At 42.5% G+C, this 22,736-nt stretch overlaps 1 protein-coding gene across 2 annotated transcripts in view; it reads right to left on the bottom strand.

The window, feature by feature from the left end:
* LOC126293718 (F-box/LRR-repeat protein 2-like) overlaps positions 1–22,736 on the bottom strand; it is a 111,920-nt gene that overhangs the window by 53,526 nt on the left and 35,658 nt on the right. For both annotated transcript variants that reach the window (XM_049987029.1, XM_049987030.1), the window contains 3 exons: positions 20,561–20,756; positions 12,145–12,195; positions 8–179 (listed from right to left, as the gene is read on the bottom strand). In XM_049987029.1, coding sequence (XP_049842986.1) covers positions 8–179; positions 12,145–12,195; positions 20,561–20,756 — 419 coding nt within the window. The remainder of the gene's footprint in view (positions 1–7; positions 180–12,144; positions 12,196–20,560; positions 20,757–22,736) is intronic.

Consider the following 22,736-nt stretch of genomic DNA (forward strand, 5'->3'; position numbering starts at 1 on the left):
TACTTACTGGGTAGTTGATCCTCTGCAAGCTAACCAGGGACAGCTCGGAAAGTCTATGGCAACTGGTATACAGGGCTCTGATAACACAAGGTGAGACAGGTTGCAGCATACGCACTTTCCGTAGATCCGGAGCATTGGGGAGAAACTCTATCGCCTCCCGGTCAGTCGCGCCAAACTGCCTGTCACAAAATTAGTTTATAACACATAAACACTTGTTAGTCAAGTGCCACCCGTACTATCAGGAGATGGCCACTGTAGGCCAAAACCGGTTATGATAGTATCATAAAAAAGCGACTGAGTCAAAAATAAAAAATAATACATTACATAATAATGACACCTAATTCCTTAATAGTACCTCCAATATTTCTGAATGCACCTTCCATACACATTGTCAATATTCTGAAGTGAAATATTTGTGCTTCTACAATGACATCTACACTCCTGGAAATGGAAAAAAGAACACACTGACACCGGTGTGTCAGACACACCATACTTGCTCCGGACACTGCGAGAGGGCTGTACAAGCAATGATCACACGCACGGCACAGCGGACACACCAGGAACCGCGGTGTTGGCCGTCGAATGGCGCTAGCTGCGCAGCATTTGTGCACCGCCGCCGTCAGTGTCAGCCAGTTTGCCGTGGCATAAGGAGCTCCATCGCAGTCTTTAACACTGGTAGCATGCCGCGACAGCGTGGACGTGAACCGTATGTGCAGTTGACGGACTTTGAGAGAGGGCGTATAGTGGGCATGCGGGAGGCCGGGTGGACGTACCGCCGAATTGCTCAACACGTGGGGCGTGAGGTCTCCACAGTACTTCGATGTTGTCGCCAGTGGTCGGCGGTAGGTGCACGTGCCCGTCGACCTGGGACCGGACCGCAGCAACGCACGGATGCACCCCAAGACCGTAGGATCCTACGCAGTGCCGTAGGGGACCGCACCGCCACTTCCCAGCAAATTAGGGACACTGTTGCTCCTGGGGTATCGGCGAGGACCATTCGCAACCGTCTCCATGAAGCTGGGCTACGGTCCCGCACACCGTTAGGCCGTCTTCCGCTCACGCCCCAACATCCTGCAGCCCGCCTCCAGTGGTGTCGCAACAGGCGTGAATGGAGGGACGAATGGAGACGTGTCGTCTTCAGCGATGAGAATCGCTTCTGCCTTGGTGCCAATGATGGTCGTGTGCGTGTTTGGCGCCATGCAGGTGAGCGCCACAATCAGGAATGCATACGACCGAGGCACACAGGGCCAACACCCGGCATCATGGTGTGGGGAGCGATCTCCTACACTGGCCGTACACCTCTGGTGATCGTCGAGGGGACACTGAATAGTGCACGGTACATCCAAACCGTCATCGAACCCATCGTTCTACCATTCCTAGGCCGGCAAGGGAACTTGCTGTTCCAACAGGACAATGCACGTCCGCATGTATCCCGTGCCACCCAACGTGCTCTAGAAGGTGTAAGTCAACTACCCTGGCCAGCAAGATCTCCGGATCTGTCCCCCATTGAGCATGTTTGGGACTGGATGAAGCGTCGTCTCAAGCGTTCTGCACGTCCAGCACGAACGCTGGTCGAACTGAGGCGCCAGGTGGAAATGTCCTGGCAAGCCGTTCCACAGGACTACATCCAGCATCTCTACGATCGTCTCCATGGGACAATAGCAGCCTGCATTGCTGTGAAAGGTGGATATACACTGTACTAGTGCCGACATTGTGCATGCTCTGTTGCCTGTGTCTATGTGCCTGTGGTTCTGTCAGTGTGATCATGTGATGTATCTGACCCCAGGAATGTGTCAATAAAGTTTCCCCTTCCTGGGACAATGAATTCATGGTGTTCTTATTTCAATTTCCAGGAGTGTATATTGTACACGAATCCAGAAGCGAATCTGTTTCAAAATCTTTCTTTAAAGACAATAGTAATAATGTGTGGTGGAGCAGAGAAACTAATGCTAACTTTCTGAAATTCCAATTTCTTCAGATAGTAATAGAACGTAAGGGCTCACAAGAAATGAGTAGGAAACACACCTATTACTGGGGCAAAGGACAGGCAGCATGGCAAGCCAACAATGTAAAGTTATAGCTGAGAGCCATCCATTTTAAAAAAAAAAAAAAAAATCACATACAGTGGTAATGTGAATTGCATTTGTGTGTGTGTGTGTGTGTGTGTGTGTGTGTGTGTGTGTGTGTGTGTGTGTGTGCTTCAAAAGAAGGCTTTTTGGCCGAAAGCTTACTTGTTTAGCAGTCTCTTTATTGTGCCTGTTTGTGTCAGAATCTCCACAATATGGGGAGTAGCATATTTCTCGATATTATCAGTAACTTCAATGCCCAAGTAAGCTGAAAATTTTCCAAAATAGTGCTCATGTTTAACACGAAAATAGTTTTAGAGAAGAGTCCACCAAATGTTTTAAGATATTGTACATGAGTCCCAGGTTACTGGTTAACACCTATGCAGTTAAGAACAAACTTAGTCATCTTTTAATGTTTGTCAAATGGCAACAACTGTCATTCCTGAGCCAGGCCACTGCCGCAAAGACTATTACAATTACACTTCATAATACAGCATGTCCCGCTCCTCCTCGCATGAACCATGGACCTTGCCATTGGTGGGGAGGCTTGCGTGCCTCGCAACACAGATAGCCGTACCGTATGTGCAACCACAATGGAGGGGTATCTGTTGAGAGGCCAGACAAACGTACGGTTCCTGAAGAGGGGCAGCCGCCTTTTCAGTAGTTGCAGGGGCAACAGTCTAGATAATTGACTGATTTGGTCTTGTAACATCTACCAAAACGGCCTTGCCGTGCTGGTACTGCGAACGGCTGAAAGTGAGGGGAAACTACAGCCGTAATTTTTCCGAGGGGCATGCAGCTTTACTGTATGGATAAATGATGATGGCATCCTCTTGGGTGAAATATTCCAAACTAAAATAAGTCCCCTATTTGGACCTCTGAGCGGGGACTACTCAGGATGATGTCATCAGCAGAAAGAAAACTGGCGTTCTGTGGATCGGAGTGTGGAATGTCAAATCCCTTAACTGCGCAGGTAGGTTAGAAAATTTAAAAAGGGAAATGGATAGGCTGAAGTAAGATATATTGCAAATTGGTGAAGTTCGGTGGCACGAGGAACAAGACCTCTGGTCAGGTGAATACAGGGTTATAAATACAAAATCCAATAATGGTAATGCGGGAGTGGGTTTAATAATGAATAAAAAAAACAGGTTCGCCGATAAACTACTACGCGCAGCATAGTGACCGAATTATTGTCGCCAAGGTAGATGAAGACCACGCCTACCACAGTAGTACAAGCTTATATGGAACTAGCTCTGCAGGTGAAGAAATGTATGATGAGATAAAAGACATAATTCATATAGTTACGGGAGACAAAAATTTAGTAGTCATGGAGGACTGGAATGCAATTGTAGGAAAAGCAAGAGAAGGCAAAATAGTAAGTGAATATGGACTGGGGTAAGGAATGAAAGGGGAAGCTGCCTGGTAGAATTTTGCACAAAGCACAGCTAACATTTAGTTTAAGAATCATGAACAAAGGTCGTATGCATGGACAAAGCCTGGAGACACTGGATGGTTTCAGATAGATTATGTAATGGTAAGACAGAGATTTAGGAACCAGGTTTTTAATCATAAGACATTTCCAGGGGCAATTGGTAATGAACTGTAGATTGAAACTGAAGAAACTGCAAAAAGGTAGGAATTTAAGGAGATGGGACCTGAATAAACTGGAAGAACCAGAGGTTATAATGAGTTTCAGTGGGAGTATTAGGGAACAATTGACAGGAACAGGGAAAAGAAACACAGTAGAAAAAGAATGGGTAGCTTTCAAAGATGAAATAGTGAATGCAGCAGAGGACCAAGTAGGTAAAAAGAAGAGGGCTAGTAGAAATCCTTGGGTAACAGAAAAGATATTGTATTTTTTGACAAATGGATAAAATCTAAAAATGCTGCAAATGAAGCAGGCAAAAAGGAATACAAACATTTCAAGAATGAGATCAACAGGAAGTGCAAAATGGCTACGCAGAGATGGCTGGAGGACAAATATAACGATGTGGAAGCTTGTATCACTAGGGGGTAAGATAGATAATGCCTACAGGAAAATTGAAGAGATCTATGGGGAAAAGAGAACCACTTGCATGAATATTGAGCTCATATGAAAAACCCATCCGAAGCAAAGAAAAGAAAGCAGAAAGGTGAAAGGAGTATATAGAAGGTCTATAGAAGGGTGATGTGCTTGAGAGCAATATTATGGAAATGGAAGAGGAGGCAGATGAAGATGAAATGGGAGATATGATACTGCATGAAGAATTTGACAGAGCACTGAAAGCTCTAACTTGAAACAGGGCCCTGGAAGTAGACAACATTGCATTAGAACTGCTGATAGCCTTGGGAGAGCCAGCCCTGACAAAACTCTTCCATCTGGTGAGCAAGATGTATGAGACAGGCGAGATACCATCAGACTTCAAGAAGAATTTTAAACCCAAATAAAGCAGGTGTTGACAAGTGTGAAAATTACCAAATTATCAGTTTAATAAGTCACAGTTGCAAAATACTAACACAAATTCGTGATGGATGAATGGAAAAACTGGTAGAAGCCAACCTCAGCGAAGACCAGTTTCGATTCCGTACAAATGCTGGAACATGTGAGGCAATACTGACCCCATGACTTATTTTAGAACACAGATTAAAGAAAGGCAAACCTACATTTCTAGCATTTATAGAATCAGAGAAAGTTTTTGATCATGTTGACAGGAATACTCTCTTTCAAATTCTGAAAGTGGGAGGGGTAAAATACAGGTAGCAAAAGGCTATTGACCATTTGTACAGAACCGGTCAGAAGAGTAGAGGGGCATGAAAGGAAAGCAGTGGTTGAGAAGGGAGTGAGACAGGGTTGTAGCTTATCCCCAGTGTTATTCTGTCTGTATATAGAGCAAGCAGTAAAGAAAACAATAGAAAAATTTGGAATAGGAATTGAAATCCATGGAGAAGAAATAAAAACTTTGATGTTTGCCAATGACATGGTAATTCTGTCAAAGACAGCAAACGACCTGGAAGAGCAGATGAATAGTTGGTTGGTTGGTTTGTTTAAGAGAGGGGGAAGGGACCAACAGCTACGTCATTGGTCCCTTGTTCTGAATATAACAGTGCCGCAAGGGTGAGAATAAAACAAGCAAGAGTGACAACGCAAAATGGAGAGAAAGGAAAAACTACAAGAACAACGGAAGGGTAACAAACACTTAAATGGAAAAAAAGGGGAGAAGAAAACCACAGAAATGCAAAGAACAAGTAGAAGAGATTAAAACGACAAAACAGATTACCATGGCTGGCTGAACATGAGAATAGAAAGGAAAAGCCAGCCACTCTGCAACACATTAAAACCTCCACCCTAAAAGCACTAGGGTGGAGGACACAGAAGGACAAAGGACATGTGGTAAAATTTAGATCAAATGATAAAACCTATCCTCACAAATAAGACATAAAACTAAATTAGCCAATGAGGCGTTGTCAGATATAATTAGCGACAATGAGTGCGGTAACTGAAGATTTCGTCGCACGGCAGTCAAAGTGGGACAGTGCACCAGAATATGGGCCACTGTCAACCGTGCACCGAATTGACACTGAGGATGGTCTTCACGGTGCAGGAGGTAGCCATAGGTCGCCCAAGCTTGGCCAATGTGGAGCCAACAGAGAACCACGGAGTCCTTGCGAGAGGCACGCATGGAGGACTGCACACATTCGTCGTCTCCTTAATGGCACACATTTTGTTGTGTGTACTGAGACCATGCCATTCCGTCTCCCAAAGCCAAAAAACCTGGTGACGTAAAAACGAACACAGGTCAGTTACTGGAATGCCGATCACCAGAAGTGGTTTCCATGTATCCTGTTCAGCCAGCCTGTCAGCAAGTTTGTTGCCTGGGATTCCAATGTGTCCTGGGGTCGAAGCAAATTCGTAATCTCTTAGTTCATCCCTATGAAATCCCCAAACCACCTTCCCTACCCTCTGGCCCCTACCCTTGTAACCGCCCCCGGTGTAAAACCTGTCCCACGCACCCTCCCACCACCAACTACTCCAGTCCTGTAACCCGGAAGGTGTAATTCGATCAAAGGCAGACCCACGTGTGAAAGCACCCACGTGATTTACCAACTGCCATGCCTACACTGTGAAGCCTCTATATGGGAATGACCAGCAACAAACTGTCCATTCGCATGAATGGACACAGGCAGACAAGGTTTGTTGGTAATGAGGATCACCCTGTGGCTAAACGTGCCTTGGTGCATGGCCAGCACATCTTGACACACTGTTACACCGTACGGGTTATCTGGATACTGCCCACTGACACCAACCTATCAGAACTCCGGAGATGGAAACTTGCCCTTCAATATATTCTCTTCCCATTACCCACCAGGCCTCAACCTCCGCTAATTTCAAGTTGCCGCCCCTCGTACACCACTTGTCATTCAACAACATCTTTGCCTCTGTACTTCTGCCTTGACTGACATCTCTGCCAAGTAGTTGAGGTTGGAGAGGAAATTCTGGAGTTGTTCTTCACTGTGAGTCCAGATCATGAAGAGTTCATCAATAAATCTGTACCAAACTTTGGGTTGGCAGGCCTGGGTAACCAAGAAGGCTTCCTCTAAGTGACCCATGAATAGGTTGGCGTACGAGGGGGCCATCCTGGCACCCATGGCTGTTCCCTTTAATTGTTGGTATGTCGGGCCTTCGAAAGTGAAGAAGTTGTGGGTCAGGATGAATCTGGATAAGGTGATGAGGAAAGAGGTTTTAGGTAGGGTGGCAGGTGATCGGTGTGAAAGGAAGTGCTCCATCGCAGAGAGGGCCTGGACGTGTGGGATATTTGTGTATAAGGAAGTGGCATCAATAGTTACAAGGATGATTTCCGGGGGTAACAGACTGGGTAAGGATTCCAGGCATTCGAGAAAGTGGTTGGTGTCTTTGATGAAGGATAGGAGACTGCACGTAATAGGTTAAAGGTGTTGATCTGCGTAGGCAGAGATACGTTCTGTGGGGGCTTGGTAACCAGCTACAATGGAGCAGCCGGGATGATTGGGTTTGTGAATTTTAGGAAGTAAGTAGAAGGTAGGGGTGTGGGGTGTCAGTGGGGTCAGGAGGTTGATGGAGTCAGGTGAAAGGTTTTGTAGGGGGCCTAATGTTCTGAGGATTCCTTGAAGCTCTGCCTGGACATCAGGAATGGGATTACCTTGGCAAACTTTGTATATAGTGTTGTCTGAAAGCTGACGCAGTCCCTCAGCCACATACTCCCGACGATCAAGTACCATGGTCATGACGTTACCCTCTCCCTTAAAGCCCATATCCTTTCGTCTTTCCCTCTCCTTCCCTCTTTCCTGATGAAGCAACCGTGGGTTGCGAAAGCTTGAAATTTAATGAATATGCTGTCCAATGGCCAGCTTCCCACATCCGTCCACATCAAACCTACCAATAAGCAACAGTACCTCCATTATGACAGCTCCCACCCATTCCATATCAAACGGTCCCTTCCCTACAGCCTAGGTCTTCGTGGCAAACGAATCTGCTCCAGTCCGGAATAGCTGAACCATTACACCAACAACCTGAAAACAGCTTTCGTAACCCGCAACTGCCCTCCCAACCTGGTACAGAAGCAAATAACCAGAGCCACTTCCTCATCCCCTCAAACCCAGAACCTCCCACAGAAGAACCCCAAAAGTGCCACACTTGTGACAGGATACGTTCGGGGACTGGATCAGACTCTGAATGTGGCTCTCCAGCAGGGATACGACTTCCTCAAATCCTGCCCTGAAATGAGATCCATCCTTCATGAAATCCTCCCCACTCCACCAAGAGTGTCTTTCTGCCTTACACCTAACCTTCGTAATCTCTTAGTTCATCCCTATGAAATCCCCAAACCACCTTCCCTACCCTCTGGCTCCTACCCTTGTAACCGCCCCCGGTGTAAAACCTGTCCCATGCACCCTCCCACGACCAACTACTCCAGTCCTGTAACCCGGAAGGTGTACACGATCAAAGGCAGACCCACGTGTGAAAGCACCCGGATGATTTACCAAGTGACCTGCCTACACTGTGACGCTTTCTATGTGGGAATGACCAACAACAAACTATCCATTCACATGAATGGACACAGGCAGACAGTGTTTGTTGGTAATGAGGATCATCCTGTGGCTAAACATTCCTTGGTGCACGGCCAGCACATCTTGGCACAGTGTTACACCATACGGGTTATCTGGATACTGCCCACTGACATCAACCTATCAGAACTCCCGAGATGGAAACTTGCCCTTCAATATATTCTCTCTTCCCATGACCCACCAGGCCTCAACCTCCGCTAATTTCAAGTTGCCGCCCCTCGTACATCACTTGTCATTCAACATCATCTTTGCCTTTCAGGGTGTATATGACCCAGGAGATTCAGGAAAAATCCGGGAATTTTTTCATCTGGGAGAAAACCGGGAAAAATCCTGGAACTTTTTAGAATTCCGAGAACTTTTCCTTGTTTTAGTTAGCAGATAAATTTTTATGATTTTGATTGGTAAGAACCGATACTCTAACAAAGGATATTACTGTATCCCGCTTCTGCAGAATAATGCTACAGCAAACCCCCCCCCCCCGGGACGAGAGAAAAAAAATCGAAAATAAAACTCAAGTCGCAAAGGAAATGCGCCATATACAACAACAAAACGAAGTGCTCATACAAGCGTCTGACAACTTAAGTGTGTCAAAGGCTTCAGGAAGAATATGCAGTGCTTCCTAACAACAAATTGCCTCCGATGAGCGTGACATGACAGCTGTTTACATTTGGGCAGTTGGGGGGCGGGCTCTTGCGCATGGCCAGTTGAGTCGCCTATGAGTAGTACGTTCTCCCGCTTCTGGCTATAGATGTGTGGCTGGAGGCCACTATCTACATTGTTCCGGTTCGGAAATATTGTAGATCCAGGACTGATGCTAGAGCAGTCTGAATTGTAGTTGGGAGGTGGGTAGTCTCCACGTGACACGAGTTTACATATAGTGATTTTGCTGTTTCCTCTTCATTTATTGCTCTCACATAAAATGAAAACAAAACGGATTTCTGTGGCCGGGACCTACTGTATGAATTAAAATACGTTTGCATAATTAAGCAAGGCTAAAATATGTTGTTAGTTTCAGGTTTTATTTCCACCTTTCTGACAGTCCAGAATTAATCACCTTCAGAACAATGAAGTTATTTTTGTCGGTTTGCTAGAGAGATTTGCTTTTTATTAATATTTTGCGCTGAGACAGTCAATTTATTTGAAACGAAGTGTTATCTTTCACACTGTTGGCTAGTTTCATCTGTTCGCTGCATTTCAAGTGAACGTTTTCCATCTTGCAGCTCGTATGGCATTATGCCATAATACAGAACCAAACACGAGAATACAGTACAGATACTCAAGAAAATTTACATCCAAATCCGACCATACGATTGTGTACTTTAAACCGAATTATGCATTTTAGTATAGTTCACGAAATTCCGATGCTCCTGAAGTATCCTTTGCTGTCTTGTTTCTTTGTTTCTTTTATGACATAATGCAAAATCTTTTAATATTTTACACGTACGAGCATGCAGGCTTCCTGCGTCATCTTAGTTGCGCAGGCGCAGTGACGACTGTTAACTGGCGCTCTCTGGGAGCCAGTGAAATGAACCAGTTTTCTAACAGGTCACGAAAAAATATTGCAAATGGTGATTTGAAAAGTGTTACTTTCAAAGTAAATTTCCTTTTACGCAAGATGAACTATGTGCGAGAATGTATGATGAATGTCTTATATCACAGAGCGTTTGACTCTCATTTAAAAATCAACTCTTTGAGGACGACCATCTACAAGAATTTAGAGCCCAGAAGATCAGACATTTACGTCGTTATTAAAAATTTTAGTGGCACATTTGTGTGATGCATCTTAAAGTGTAGCACGTGCAAAATGATCAGCATTATATGTGGAAGCTTAGCTTCTCTTGCAGCTTATTAATCTTCGAGACCAATATTATCTGTGAACGCTTTGTTTTTCTTATAGCAAAACTATGTATATTAATTTAAACCATTGACTTTTCTTATTTGTGTGGTTGCGCTACTTAAGAGTGATCTTGCTATTGGCTGACTACACTACGTGTCCTGTGCTGTCATCAGCTGCCGAGATCACGTGACATGAGCTATGACTGGCTTACAAAAGCGCGTCGCAATCTCGATTTCATTGCTTCGGAAAGTAACAAGCAGTGTTTGGTGGAATTCGAATTTATGCCTCCGTAAAGCAAAGAAATGCAGCGTACATGTTGCTGCACATCAAAGATCTTCCCAAAACGTGTTTTTTTCCCACCCTAGGTTTCGTTTTCTAAAGTGTCTGCAAATTCTACACCTGTGTAGAAGACCATAAACATTCTAAGTATTGATAAGTTTTACAGAGCCGAGGTAAAGTATACTGTCATTTAACACGGAAAAAGTGTATTTTCACCTGGGAAATCCGGGAAAAATGAGGGAATGTTTTTTTCCTTGTCCATGTATACACCCTGCCTCTGTACTTCCGCCTTGACTGACATCTCTGCCCAACCTCTTTGGCTTTACGTGTGTGTGTGTGTGTGTGTGTGTGTGTGTGTGTGTGTGTGTGTGTGCGTGTGTGTGTGCATGTGTGTGTGCATGTGTGTGTGTGTGTATGTGCGCGCGCGCGCACGCGTGCGTGTATACCTGCCCTTTTTTCTCCCTAAGGTAAGTCTTTCTGCTCCCGGGATTGGAAGGACTCCTTACCCCCTCCCTTAAAACCCACATCCTTTCGTCTTTCCCTCTCCTTCCTTCTTTCCTGACGAAGCAACCTTGAAGAGGACTGTTAATCTGTATCTAGTGGAAAGCTTGTTGCTAGGCCGTCACTCATGTCGTATTGTTACATTTAATGAAAACTGCTATTTTAGTGATAAAACTGAGTAAAGTAGTGAAGAATAGAAATATCTTGTTTTTGGAAAAGGAGGTGAACTTCATTCTCGTCGACAGCTATCAATCGACGGAACTGTAAGTGTACAAAGTTCACTAAAATACAGGAAAGGAAAAGCATTCTCTACAGTTTTCACTCAATACATAACAACCTCTCATAATTTCTTAATAACAGTAACTGGATTTTGTTCTTGTTTTATAGTATGGTGCTGAACTCCACTGAGCAATTTTGATGTAGCAGGACGTGTAGTTTGAAGGAAGCTTGTGTGCCAAGCAATCTCCTTTTCTCATGAAAAGGAAATTGCTGTCTGATCTTATTTACTTGTAACAGAGGTCCCTTAGGTATGAAAAGCTACGAAAACTTGGGCTAAAAGCTATCTGCAATACGGCCAAGTAACCAACAGAGCCATATTTTAAATCTTAATGAACAATAACTTCCTCCAATACGTCACCAACCAGTGTAGAAGCTGATCATTTAAGGAAGCAGCAACCAAATTCAAGTACCAGTTACATCTTAAAGTAAAGTCTCAATCAAAAATAAATCAATCTCTCTCTCTCTCTCTCTCTCTCTCTCTCTCTCCCTCTCTCTCTCCAAACACATACATAAATATCATATTATTATGATAAAAGTCATTTTACAAACATAAAGTATAGATTTAAGTGTCAGAAAGTCTCTTATGCAGGCATTTGTAGAAAGTGTAGCGATTTATGTAAGTGAAACATAGATGATAAACAGTTTAGGAAAGAGAAGAGAATATAAACTTTTGAAATGTGGTGCTACAGAAGAATGCTGAATATTAGATGAGTAGATCACATAACTAATGAGGAGGCACTAAATAGAATTGGGGAGAAGAGGAATTTGTGGCACACTTTGACAAGAAGAAGGGATTGGTGGTAGGACACATTCTGAGACATCAAGAGATCACCAATTTGGTACTGGAGGTAAGTGTGGAGAGTAAAAATCATAGAGGGAGACCAAGAGATTAATACACTACGCAGATTCAGAAGGAGGTAAGTTACAGTAGTTATTTAGAGATAAAGAGTCTCATGCAACAAAATAGGTAACACAAATTTTTCACTTTTTAAAAATTTTAATTAATGTGGTCCCATGGGAGCTGAAGAAATGTCAGATTGTGTCACTACTTAATTCATAATAAGCAGATATAATCATTTCAAAGAGTAATAAATGGCTCACCTCGCGCGGTAGTGTCCACGTAAAGTATCACGCGGTCTAACTGATGGACAGCTGCAAAACCAAAACGTTGTTTTTAAACATGCACTTCACTGGGGTAAATTTTAAAATTCATATAAATAATACTTACAGCAGTATATGAGGTGTGTTCAAAAAGAAAACAAACTTTTGAAATAGCGCGCCAACCAGCAGAGAGCTCACTGCAGCTCCTGCAGTGCACCTGTTGACAGGTTTAGACAACAAACTGCTATCTGCCTCTGTCACTTGGACCATTAGCAAGCGAACCAAAGCCGCTGAAGTAGCCATGTGTACAGCCTGCTCATTGGATTAGTGCAATGAAGGAGCTTTAAGAACAATGCTTTAAGAACTCAGTCGCCACAGTCCGCTATTCCACCAGTGAGGGCGCTGCTGACGGGCAGTGAGGTTCAACTATCAAGTTTTCGACGCATGCGCAGAATAGTTACAGTACGCTATATATTGCGGAACGGATGACGTTTTCGCAAGTCTGCGACCGCGCACCTGAAGATGACTGGCAGAATGTCAGCCTGCGACGATTCCAAGTCCGGACACCGTTCCTCATCAACAGATAATGGCCATGTGGATAGCATTCATGCAGTGATTCACAAAAATCGTGATTTAACTGTTTGGGAAGTTGGTGAGGAGGTGGGCATCAACGTAGGACCGTGCCATCAAATTTTGAGTCAAAAACTTAAGACGTGTCACGTCAGTGCAACATTCATACTGCATTTGTTGACTGAAGATTAGAAACAGACCCGTGTTGAAATGTGTGAGGAACTGCTTGCTGCAGTTAATGACAATGAAAACTTTCTGCAGAACATCATAGCAGACGACGAGACATGGATGTATGGCTATGAACTATGATGCTGAAACAAGGATGCAGTTGGGACAGTGGGCAGGCAAAAGGTCACCTCATCAAAAAAAAAAAAAAAAAAAACACGAGTTGGCCAAGATCAAGGTGGTGCTGGTTGCATTTTTTGACTACAATGGCATAATCCATCATGAATTCCTGCCACGTGGTCAGAAGGTAAACAAGGATGTCTACCAGGGAACACCTGTGCGCATGAGGGATGCTGCGCACAGGAAGATGCCTCATTTTGGGGAAAACCAGAATAGAATGTTGCATAGTGACAATGTGCCAGCTCATGTGTCACTCCTTGTCTGCAGCTATCTAGCAAAACACAACATTCATGTTGCGCACCATCTACCATATTCTCTAGACATAGCCCCAGCAGACTTTTTCCTGTTTCCCAAATTGTAAAAAAAAAATTGATAGGACATCATTTCCAAACCATAGAGGAGATACAGGACAATGCAATGAGAAACATGCGCACCATCCCGCAAAACGTGTTCCAGGAGGCATTCCATAACTGGAGGAAATGATGAGAACAGTGTACGCCAGCAGAGGGGACTATTTTGAAGGGGACGGTGCTTAAAATGTTATACAATAAGCGATAAAGCTGAAGCGGCAATAGTTTGGTTTCTTTTTGAACTCACCTGTAAACATCACAGTGGTAGGCTCTGAACTATTGGGAGCAGCTCCTGTACTGAATAAAATCAGTGTGGCACAATGAAGCCTACAAACGTAAGATTTGAAACTCTGGGGCACATCATCCCATTTTTCAGTTCTGCTGAACACTTGCTCGAAATGAAGCCTGCAGAACTCTGTACAAATTTGGTTAAAGAAGTTTTATTGAGATGCAAATCGTGTTTTGGCTAGTGTTCACTAGAATGAGTCTGCATCATTAACCAAAAATCCTATGAGGCAGTGTATGAACAGAGTTGGCATTCTAAGATGCTCTAACAACCCCCTCTACTACCAATCATTTTGACTATCCTTTTCTTTGCTAAGTACCTCTTTTAGAACTGCTCCATAACATGATACCACGTGATAATACAGCGAACATATGAAAGTGAACAACCTTCAACATATCACTGTCAGAGATAGCAGAGCCTATTCTTATGCCAACTAAAGAAATCATTTATTCATAATATAATGTAATTGGATAGCTTACTTTACTCTCCCAGTGGCAGCAGGAGAAAATAATCAAAGTAAAGAAATTTTCAAGTTTTTGGAACCAGTGGCTCCTTCTAGCAGAAGGGTTGAAGGTGAAGGAAGAGGGGAGAAAGGAAAGGACTGTTGACATTTAAGAAATGGAAGAGTTCGGAAAAGTTGCACAGAACACTTGCTCAAGGGAGATTTACTGAATAGGATGAAAAGGAAAGACTTCTCCCAACTCTCCACCTTTCCAAAACCTCACCGGTCGTTTTTCTCCATCCTTTTCCTTCTCTTTCGGTCCTTTTGCCCAGAGGAGGAGCAACTGGCTTCTAAAACTTGCAAATCTCTACACCGTTCTGTGTTCTCCTACCATTTCTTGGTGAGTAGATTTATCTATCCAGTAAAAGGGGATTTCTTATAGTAGAGATGGCACTGGTTTTGAACCAAAACTGTAAAAATGCTATGCATATTCTTACATGTTCAATCAAAAGTTTAAGCAATTTTCATGAATCAGCAAGGGAAGTGTGTTCTGTTTACTTTGATGTTCATTTCACAGTCAGTGAAAGAGAAACCAGAGGCAACTACTTGGTATAGACATGTCATTTACCATTGTGCATAAGTATTCCATTACATACTTATGTTGTCTAAGTTCAAGTGTTATTAAAACGATTAAAGAAACTGAAGGCTCATTAATACTTTATTTTTATGCTGTTTTATGCTATTTCACCTAGAAAGAGAAATGCAAGTCACTACCCAACATGTCGAAAAACATTGAATATTTGTTTGCATGGAATGCAACCGTCTAACTTAAAAATTAAATTACATAATACATGACGGTGAATCTATACATAAAAGTCAATGTCCTGGCTGGCTGGCTGGCTGGCTGGCTGACTGACTGATCATTGGCCAGCCCAAAACACTAAGGCTAGAAACTTGAAATTTGGAGATGATCTTTTACTGTAGGTGTCATTTAAGGGATTTTTCTACATTCCAACTCTAAGGAGGTTAAATAGTGGATGAAGGTTTTTGAAAAATGTAACTATTAGTGCAATATTTAAGCTAGAGCTGCAGAAACTGATGCTTTGTTTCTCAGCCAGAAATAAAGAAACGTATGTTAGCATTTTTATTAAGGCATATGACTTCTTGGTTAGAAATAAAAAAAAATACATGTTTCAGAAAACTGTAGAAGGGGATGAAAATTTTTAAGAAAATATTTCATTACAACAAAAATATTTTAAAGCTGAAATCATTAAAACTGGCATTTCAATTCTCAGTTAGATATAAAGAAATATTTGTTAGGGGATGGGAGTTGCTATGGAAATATCTCTAAAGAACACAAACAGCATGATGAACAAAAATTTTGGACTCCAGCTACAAGAACTGCTTTTTGGTCAGAAGTACATTTGGAAAAGACACTGCTTATATGGCCTTAATTAGTATGAAAAGTTTGTGTGTTACAATATGTGAACAACATAAAAATTTGAATAATGAAAAACAAAGAAATATCTGCAGCCCATTAAACTATGGGGGCACTGAGCTAGTCAGATATATGTGGGATTTTTTATCCTGATCATCAACAGTTGGTACAACCAGACATACACTTCTAGTATTGTTGGGTGGGGGCCATTAGGTCCAGGGAGGGCTGACCGTTACACACTTCCAACTGCTTTATCAGTTATGCTCATGATGATGTTGTTGTTGTTGTTGTCTTTAGTACAGAGACTAGTTTGAGGCAGCTCTCCATCCTAACCTATCCTGTGCAAGCTGTTTCATCTCAAAGTACCTACTGCAACCTACATCCTAATGAATATGCTTAGTGTATTCATCTCTTGCTCTCCCTCTACAATTTTTACCCTCCACACTGCCCTCCAATATTGAATTGGTTTTCCCTTGATGCCTCAGAACATGCCTTACCAACAGATCCCTTCTTGTACACAAGTTGTGCCAGAAATTTCTCTTCTCCCCAATTTTCTTTAGTGCCTCCTCAGTTACGTGATCTACCCATCTAATCTTCAGCATTCTTTTGTAGCACCACATTTCAAAAGCTTCTATTCTCTTCTTATCGCCTCTACTTCGCTTCCATACATGGCTATACTCCATACAAACACTTGCAGAAAAGAGTTCCTGACACTTAAATCTTCACTCGATGTTAACAAATTTCTCTACCTCAGAAACAATTTCCTTGCCATTGCCAATCTACATTTTATATCCTCTCTGCTTCGACCATCGTGAGTTATTTTGCTCCCCACATAGCAAAACTCATTTACTACTTTAAGCGTCTCATTTCCTAATCTAATTCCCTCAGCATCACCCCATTTAATTTGACTACATTCCATTATCCTCGTTTTGCTGCTGTTGATGTTCATCTGATATCCTCCTTTCAAGACACTGACCATTCCGTTCAACTGCTCTTCCAGGTCCTTTGCTGTCTCTGACAGAATTACAATTTCATTGGCAAACCTAAGAGTTTCTATTTCTTCTCCATGGAGTTTAATTCCTAGTCCAAATTTTTCTTTTTTTCCCTTTACTGTTTGCTCAATACACAGATTGAATAACATCGGGGATAGGCTACAACCCTATCTCACTCCCTTCCCAACCACTGCTTCCCTTTCATGCCTCTCGACTCTTATAATTGCCATCTGGTTCCTGTACAAATTGTAAATAGCCTTTTGCACGCTGTATTCTACCCCTGCCACCTTCAGAATTTGAAAGAGAATGTTCCAGTCAACATTGTCAAAAGCATTATCAATGACCACAAGTGCTAGAAATGTAGGTTTGCCTTTCCTTTCTCTATCTTCTAAGATAAGTCGTAGGGTCAGTATTGCCTCACGTGTTCCAACAATTCTATGGAATCCAAACTGATTTTCCTCGAGGTCGGCTGTATTGGTATTTTGCAGCCATGACTTATTAAACTGATAGTTTGGTAATTTTCAAACCTATCAACACATGCTTTCTTTGGAATTGGAATTGTTATATTCTTCTTGAAATCTGAAGGTATTTCACCTGTCCCATACATCTTGCTCACCATATTGTTGTGACAGTGCCATGACATTTAACAGTACCGCCACGACAGTACGCGCAAACGGCGATAGAGGCGCTCTGCAACTCGGCTGACCACAGGAGCGCCACCTAGCTATGAACGGCGCCGGCCGTATGTCACGGCACAGCAGTCGAATAAGAGATACTGAGTTGTTATCATGTAACCAGCTATTGTTTCTAAGTGAGTGTGTTTGAATACCCGCGCAATTATTGGTGATTAAAGGTTATAACACATATGGTAGAGTTTTGTCAGGGCTGGCTCTCTCAAGGCTATCAGTAGTTCTAATGTAATGTTGTCTACTCTCGGGGCCCTGTTTCGACTTAGGACTTTCAGTGCTCAGTCAAACTCTTCACACAGAATCATATCTCTCATTTCATCTTCACCTGTGTTCTCTTCCATTTCCATAAAATTGCCCTCAACTACATCGCCATTGTATAGACCATCTGTACACTCCTTCCACCTTCCTGCTTTCACTTCTTTCCTGAGAACTGGTTTCCCATCTGAGCTCTTGATATTCAAACAAGTGGTTCCCTTTTCTCCAAATGTCTCTTAAATTAATGCATAATTACAAACTTTCTTGCTCGTAAATGAGTTCAAGTGACAGAAATTTTGCAGAGATTGACTGCACAAACTACAGTTCCCCTGGTCTTATGAGTGAAAATCAGGAGCTGAGGCAAAAGAAAGTGATGCATTTTTGAGTTGGATAGTCACCTGTAATGAAATATGGGTTGACCACTACACTCCCAAAGCCAAACAAGCCACTGAAGAGTGGCAGAGGACAGGATAGGGAGCCCGCTTGAAAGCCAAGACTCGATTGTCAGCTGGCAAAGTCACCCACCTTACAGCCCGAACCTATCACTCTACAATTTTCATTTGTCTGGACTGATTTAGAGCGTGCAAGGAGGTCACCGGCTTGAAGATGACAACGCTGTGGAAGAATCTGTGTAGAACTGGCTTCTGACGCAACCCCCTTTCTGCAGCAGGAGTGTGATTGCCCTATTGACAGCTACTTTGAGGCAGACTCATTGGATTGCACAAAGTTATTATGGATTAGTATTTCTGCAGATAGGCTGAATCAAAATTTGTTCCAGTGCACTTTCTGAAGGGAAAAATGTGTCTGAGGAGATAACAGTTTCAGCAGCACACTATCACTTATGTATGCTAAGCAATGCCAAGGCAGTTTGTTCCACCATCTGTTGCTTTATTGTCAGCTGCAACAATTGCTTAATGCATTCTGCAGTGTGTGCTGCTCCATTACTACTTTATATGAAATGATAATTAAATGGACACCCTAGCTGCAAACAGGCGTTGATGTACTTCATTAGGGGCATGTTGAAAATGTGTGCCCCGACCGGGACTCGAACCCGGGACCTCCTGCTTACGTGGCAGACGCTCTATCCATCTGAGCCACTTTATATCTCAAAATGGCCACGTATAGCTCTAAGTCTCTAGAATGCAGGCACTTTTGCGGTGATAAGGCTAACATATGTGACACTTAGCATAACATATCAATGTGAATTCCATTAGAGCAGTTAGAAGTAACAGACACTCTCTTCCCTCAGTTAAGACTCTATATATAGTGTGTTTTAGGAAGAGTTAGAAACCAACCACACACTGCCTCAAACTGTTCGATTCCTATGACAACCCCTCGGACACATGTTTTTGAAAGCTGCAATACCCTGTGTGTTTGAAATCTTATCGAAGTTTGTAACATTTACTACCTCTCATACATTACATACATTTGTATACATACAACATAAGAAGGGGGGGGGGGGGGGGGGGAATGAGAGGGGTAAGGTGGGTGAACTACTCTGCCAGAATGCTGTTGGACCCCACAGAACAGTAACAGTGGCAGACGCCCTCTGCACCGAATTAGCACTACCTTGCCATCTGTTACCCCATCAAAACAAGCAGCACAGAGAAAATAAAAATTTTAGGTAAGGCTAAACATTAAAAATTGCAAATATGGAAGAGTAAGAAGAATAAAAAGGTGGGAAGGAAAGGAGTCAGGCTGGAACATTGTGCAAGGGCTGCCATGGGTCCCCTTGGCCAGAGTAGGCAAGGGGTGCCCCTCCATTCCCCATCTCTCAGATACTAGCAGAAACCACGCAGGTGAAACAAAACCAGGTTAGCCCATTTGGCATCGTCTCCCAGCACCAGAGGTATCTTGTCAGGACAGTTTAGAGATCACTGTAGAACAGATATGTTTAATTTGGGCAGCCTAGCAGGATGTTGGTGGACTGTCAAGCAAACATCACATTGGCAGTAAGCTGAATGTGGCCATGGGGCAGCCAAGTGGGACCAATGCGTAGCTGACACGAGACAGTGGATTCCCTGCGAGAAGTAAACACTGCCAACTGGTCGGCATGTTCATTCCCCGAGATCCCAACTTGTCCAGAGGTCTAAGCAAAGACAACCAGCATGTTGGAGGTCACAAGCAAGATCCTAGATAGTTGTGACTAATGGGTGACGAGGGTAGTAATGGTCTATAGCCTGAGGCTCCTCAGGGAGTGGATGCACATTAGAAGAAACTGCCAGTGTAAGTACGAGACGGCTAAGGGCTCGTTCGATGGCTACCAATTCAGCAGCGAAGACAGTGCATGTATACAAAACCGGTTCATCCATCAAGTTTCGAGCCAGCAGTGTATGCCACTTCCAAACCCAGAAATGAATTGAGGGCAGCCAGAAACAGTTGGCAGTACACCATGGGATCAAATGAATTTTAAGGATGAACTGAGACGGATCCAATGTCAGGGTACAAGCCCTGACAAGAGGTGACATTTGGGGAAGTTGGACTTCACAGCAGACACATTGTAGTCAAATTGCAATTGTGACCCCCGTACAGGGTCTTTATTGGAGATGGATCTTCCTACTAGGAAAAAGGAGACAGTAGCTCGGATACTTACAGGAGCCGCAAACATGTACAGCATAATCGAATAGCTGTTGCTGGTGCCTGATCCGTAGTGGAGTGACCCCACAGAAGCATATCGGATCCAGTAACAGCAATGCTGAAGGCGAGACAGGATGAAGGTTTTGTAAAGGTATGAAAGAGTAGTGCAGTCTGCACTCCAGCTGGTGTTACTGAGGCAGCAAAGTGCATTAAGGTGTAGCCAGCACCTATACTTAAGGTGGCAAAGATATAAGAGCCACATCAGCCGAGTATCAAAGACCAGTCTCAAAAAGCAGCAAGTCTCTACCACATTGAGTAATTGGTCGTCAAGGTAAAGTTCTAGTTGTGGATGAACAATACGATGTCCAAGAGTTTACCACACCCATTTTAGAATTTAAGATAGAAAGTAAACACTACACCACATTTAGTTAATGCATAGCAAGAATCCACATAGCTATCAATTTATTCTTACCCGATCAGATATTCCTTGTGGTTCCACAACTCCGGAGCTCGAGACAGTGTTTTCCAATGATGGCACACTTTCTGAACATCTAGGAGTTCAGACAATGACAAGTGGGAGAAGATGATTATCAGAATTTCATCTGGTAAGTCATTAATGCCCAGAGGACATCTGCCACTCTGAACTTCTGACGGCATTTTTGCAGGTACTGAAAGAAAACAAGCACGTTCAAATACTTTTTTTTTTTAGCCAAGCAGAGCTTTATTTTAAATTATATTTTAATTGTAATATGTGTAATATCTTTCCAGTGAATAAGCAGCTCACTAGCAAAGTATTCATTACATTGTTAAGTGGGGTAAGTATGGTGAAACAGGTCTAAAAGTAAGATTTTTTAATTATTATTCCTTAATAACATTTGACCTCTCTTGAACAAGTTACTGTATGATTTCCAATTGGAAGTGTACTTTTTATCACTTCAAAGTTAATAATGGAAATGTAATAAAATCCAATCTCCCTCACTGATTTAACAATAGGGTCATTCCATGTAATCTCACAGATGGTGTAAGATGACCATTTCAGAATTTAGTCACATTTGGTATATGGATAACTACATGTCCCAATAGTACTAATGCTAAATAATGCTGTCCCAACTAACCATTTCTGGTAAATTCAGGTTTGAAGACTCAAGGATGTTTACCCAGGCATTACTGAGGCACCAACTTATTTTCAGAGACCAACTACTCTGTAAGACGTTGGACTTACAGACCTTCGTTTTTTAAGCATTGAGCATGTAAGACATTAAAGTGATATGCTGTATAATAAGTGGGATACACCATTCACACTTTTTTGTGAAAAATGTTTAACACTTTTTCCATGCTGTACTCTAATTTTATTTTTATCTCAACTCCCCACAGGGAAACAGTCGAGACCTCATCTTGTGCACTGTCACTCTTTAGTTGAAAGCATTTGGCATACCAATTACTAGTTTCTCACCTTCACTTTAAGACTCTATCACAAAAAAATCAAATTTGATGACTTTCAAAGTCATGGGCGGGTGGGGGGGGGGGGGGGGGGGCAGGTTGTTCATAGACAGTTAAATCCCACCTTGATTTTTTGCTGAAAAGTTTACATTTCTGGGAGCAAATCTTAGTTGCAAAGAAGAATGTCTTAACTAACTTTCTTCGTTGGCAGAGAATAAAATGAAAATACCAGCCACGTTCAATGGTGCAAAGAACTGGTAAATAAAGACAATGTCTATTATCTGAAGAAATGTTCCTAAAATATTTGTGGTTGACATGTAGGTCAGAACTGCGAAACAAGAGAGAGCTTAAAACAGTTATCGATCTTTTTCTTAATGTATGTGCTGTATGGTATTTCACTGTTAATTGTCTTTTCGGTGTACAGAATTACATGAGACAGTTTAGGTGCATAAATGAGATGATATAGCTTTATTCTGTTACTGTAAATTAAAAATATAATTTCAGTGAAATGTATGTGCACCGGTATATACAGATATAAAAATTCTCCAAGGAACAGTTTTACAAACAAACTCAAATATAAAGAAAGATTTTTTTTTAAAATTCTTCCATCTTGCAAATAACTGTTATCCTTGACATCTTTATGCAAAATGAAAATAGTTAACTTAAATGCGAGATGATTTTTTCGTAGCATTTGTTGTCAAGTTTATACAACCACACATAGTGTCTTTGTAGTGATGGGACCTTCACTTTGCATATAACATTGGAGGATACCCAAACAGCATCTTTCCTACTGGGCCATGAAAGGAATTGCGATTTGGCAGTAGATACACAGTTAATCTCAACACCTCTACATTCATGTGGTGCAGGGAAATGAATCCTGTGAAACAGTTTTCATCATATTTGAAAACTACATTCTGCTCAATTCCCATAATGCATTTTTATAAACTTCCATGGCAACAGTGCCCCATTTGAATCTGTTGAAGTCTCTTCATTAGAAAGTTGTTAGTAGCAGTGACTAGAAATGCATGGTGCGATCACATTTCTGGATGATCATCTGTACATTCAGGTGTTCTTCCTTTGGATTCCACAGCCATTACCGAACATAAATCACTTTACAGCATAACCTCAACACACTACATAATCAAACACACACGGAACCAAACTGCCTGCCATCTGCCAAAAAGCGCAGCAAAGATTCCCACCAAAGG

This window comes from Schistocerca gregaria, chromosome 10 (genome assembly GCF_023897955.1).
Source record: "Schistocerca gregaria isolate iqSchGreg1 chromosome 10, iqSchGreg1.2, whole genome shotgun sequence".
Classification (NCBI taxonomy): domain Eukaryota; kingdom Metazoa; phylum Arthropoda; class Insecta; order Orthoptera; family Acrididae; genus Schistocerca; species Schistocerca gregaria.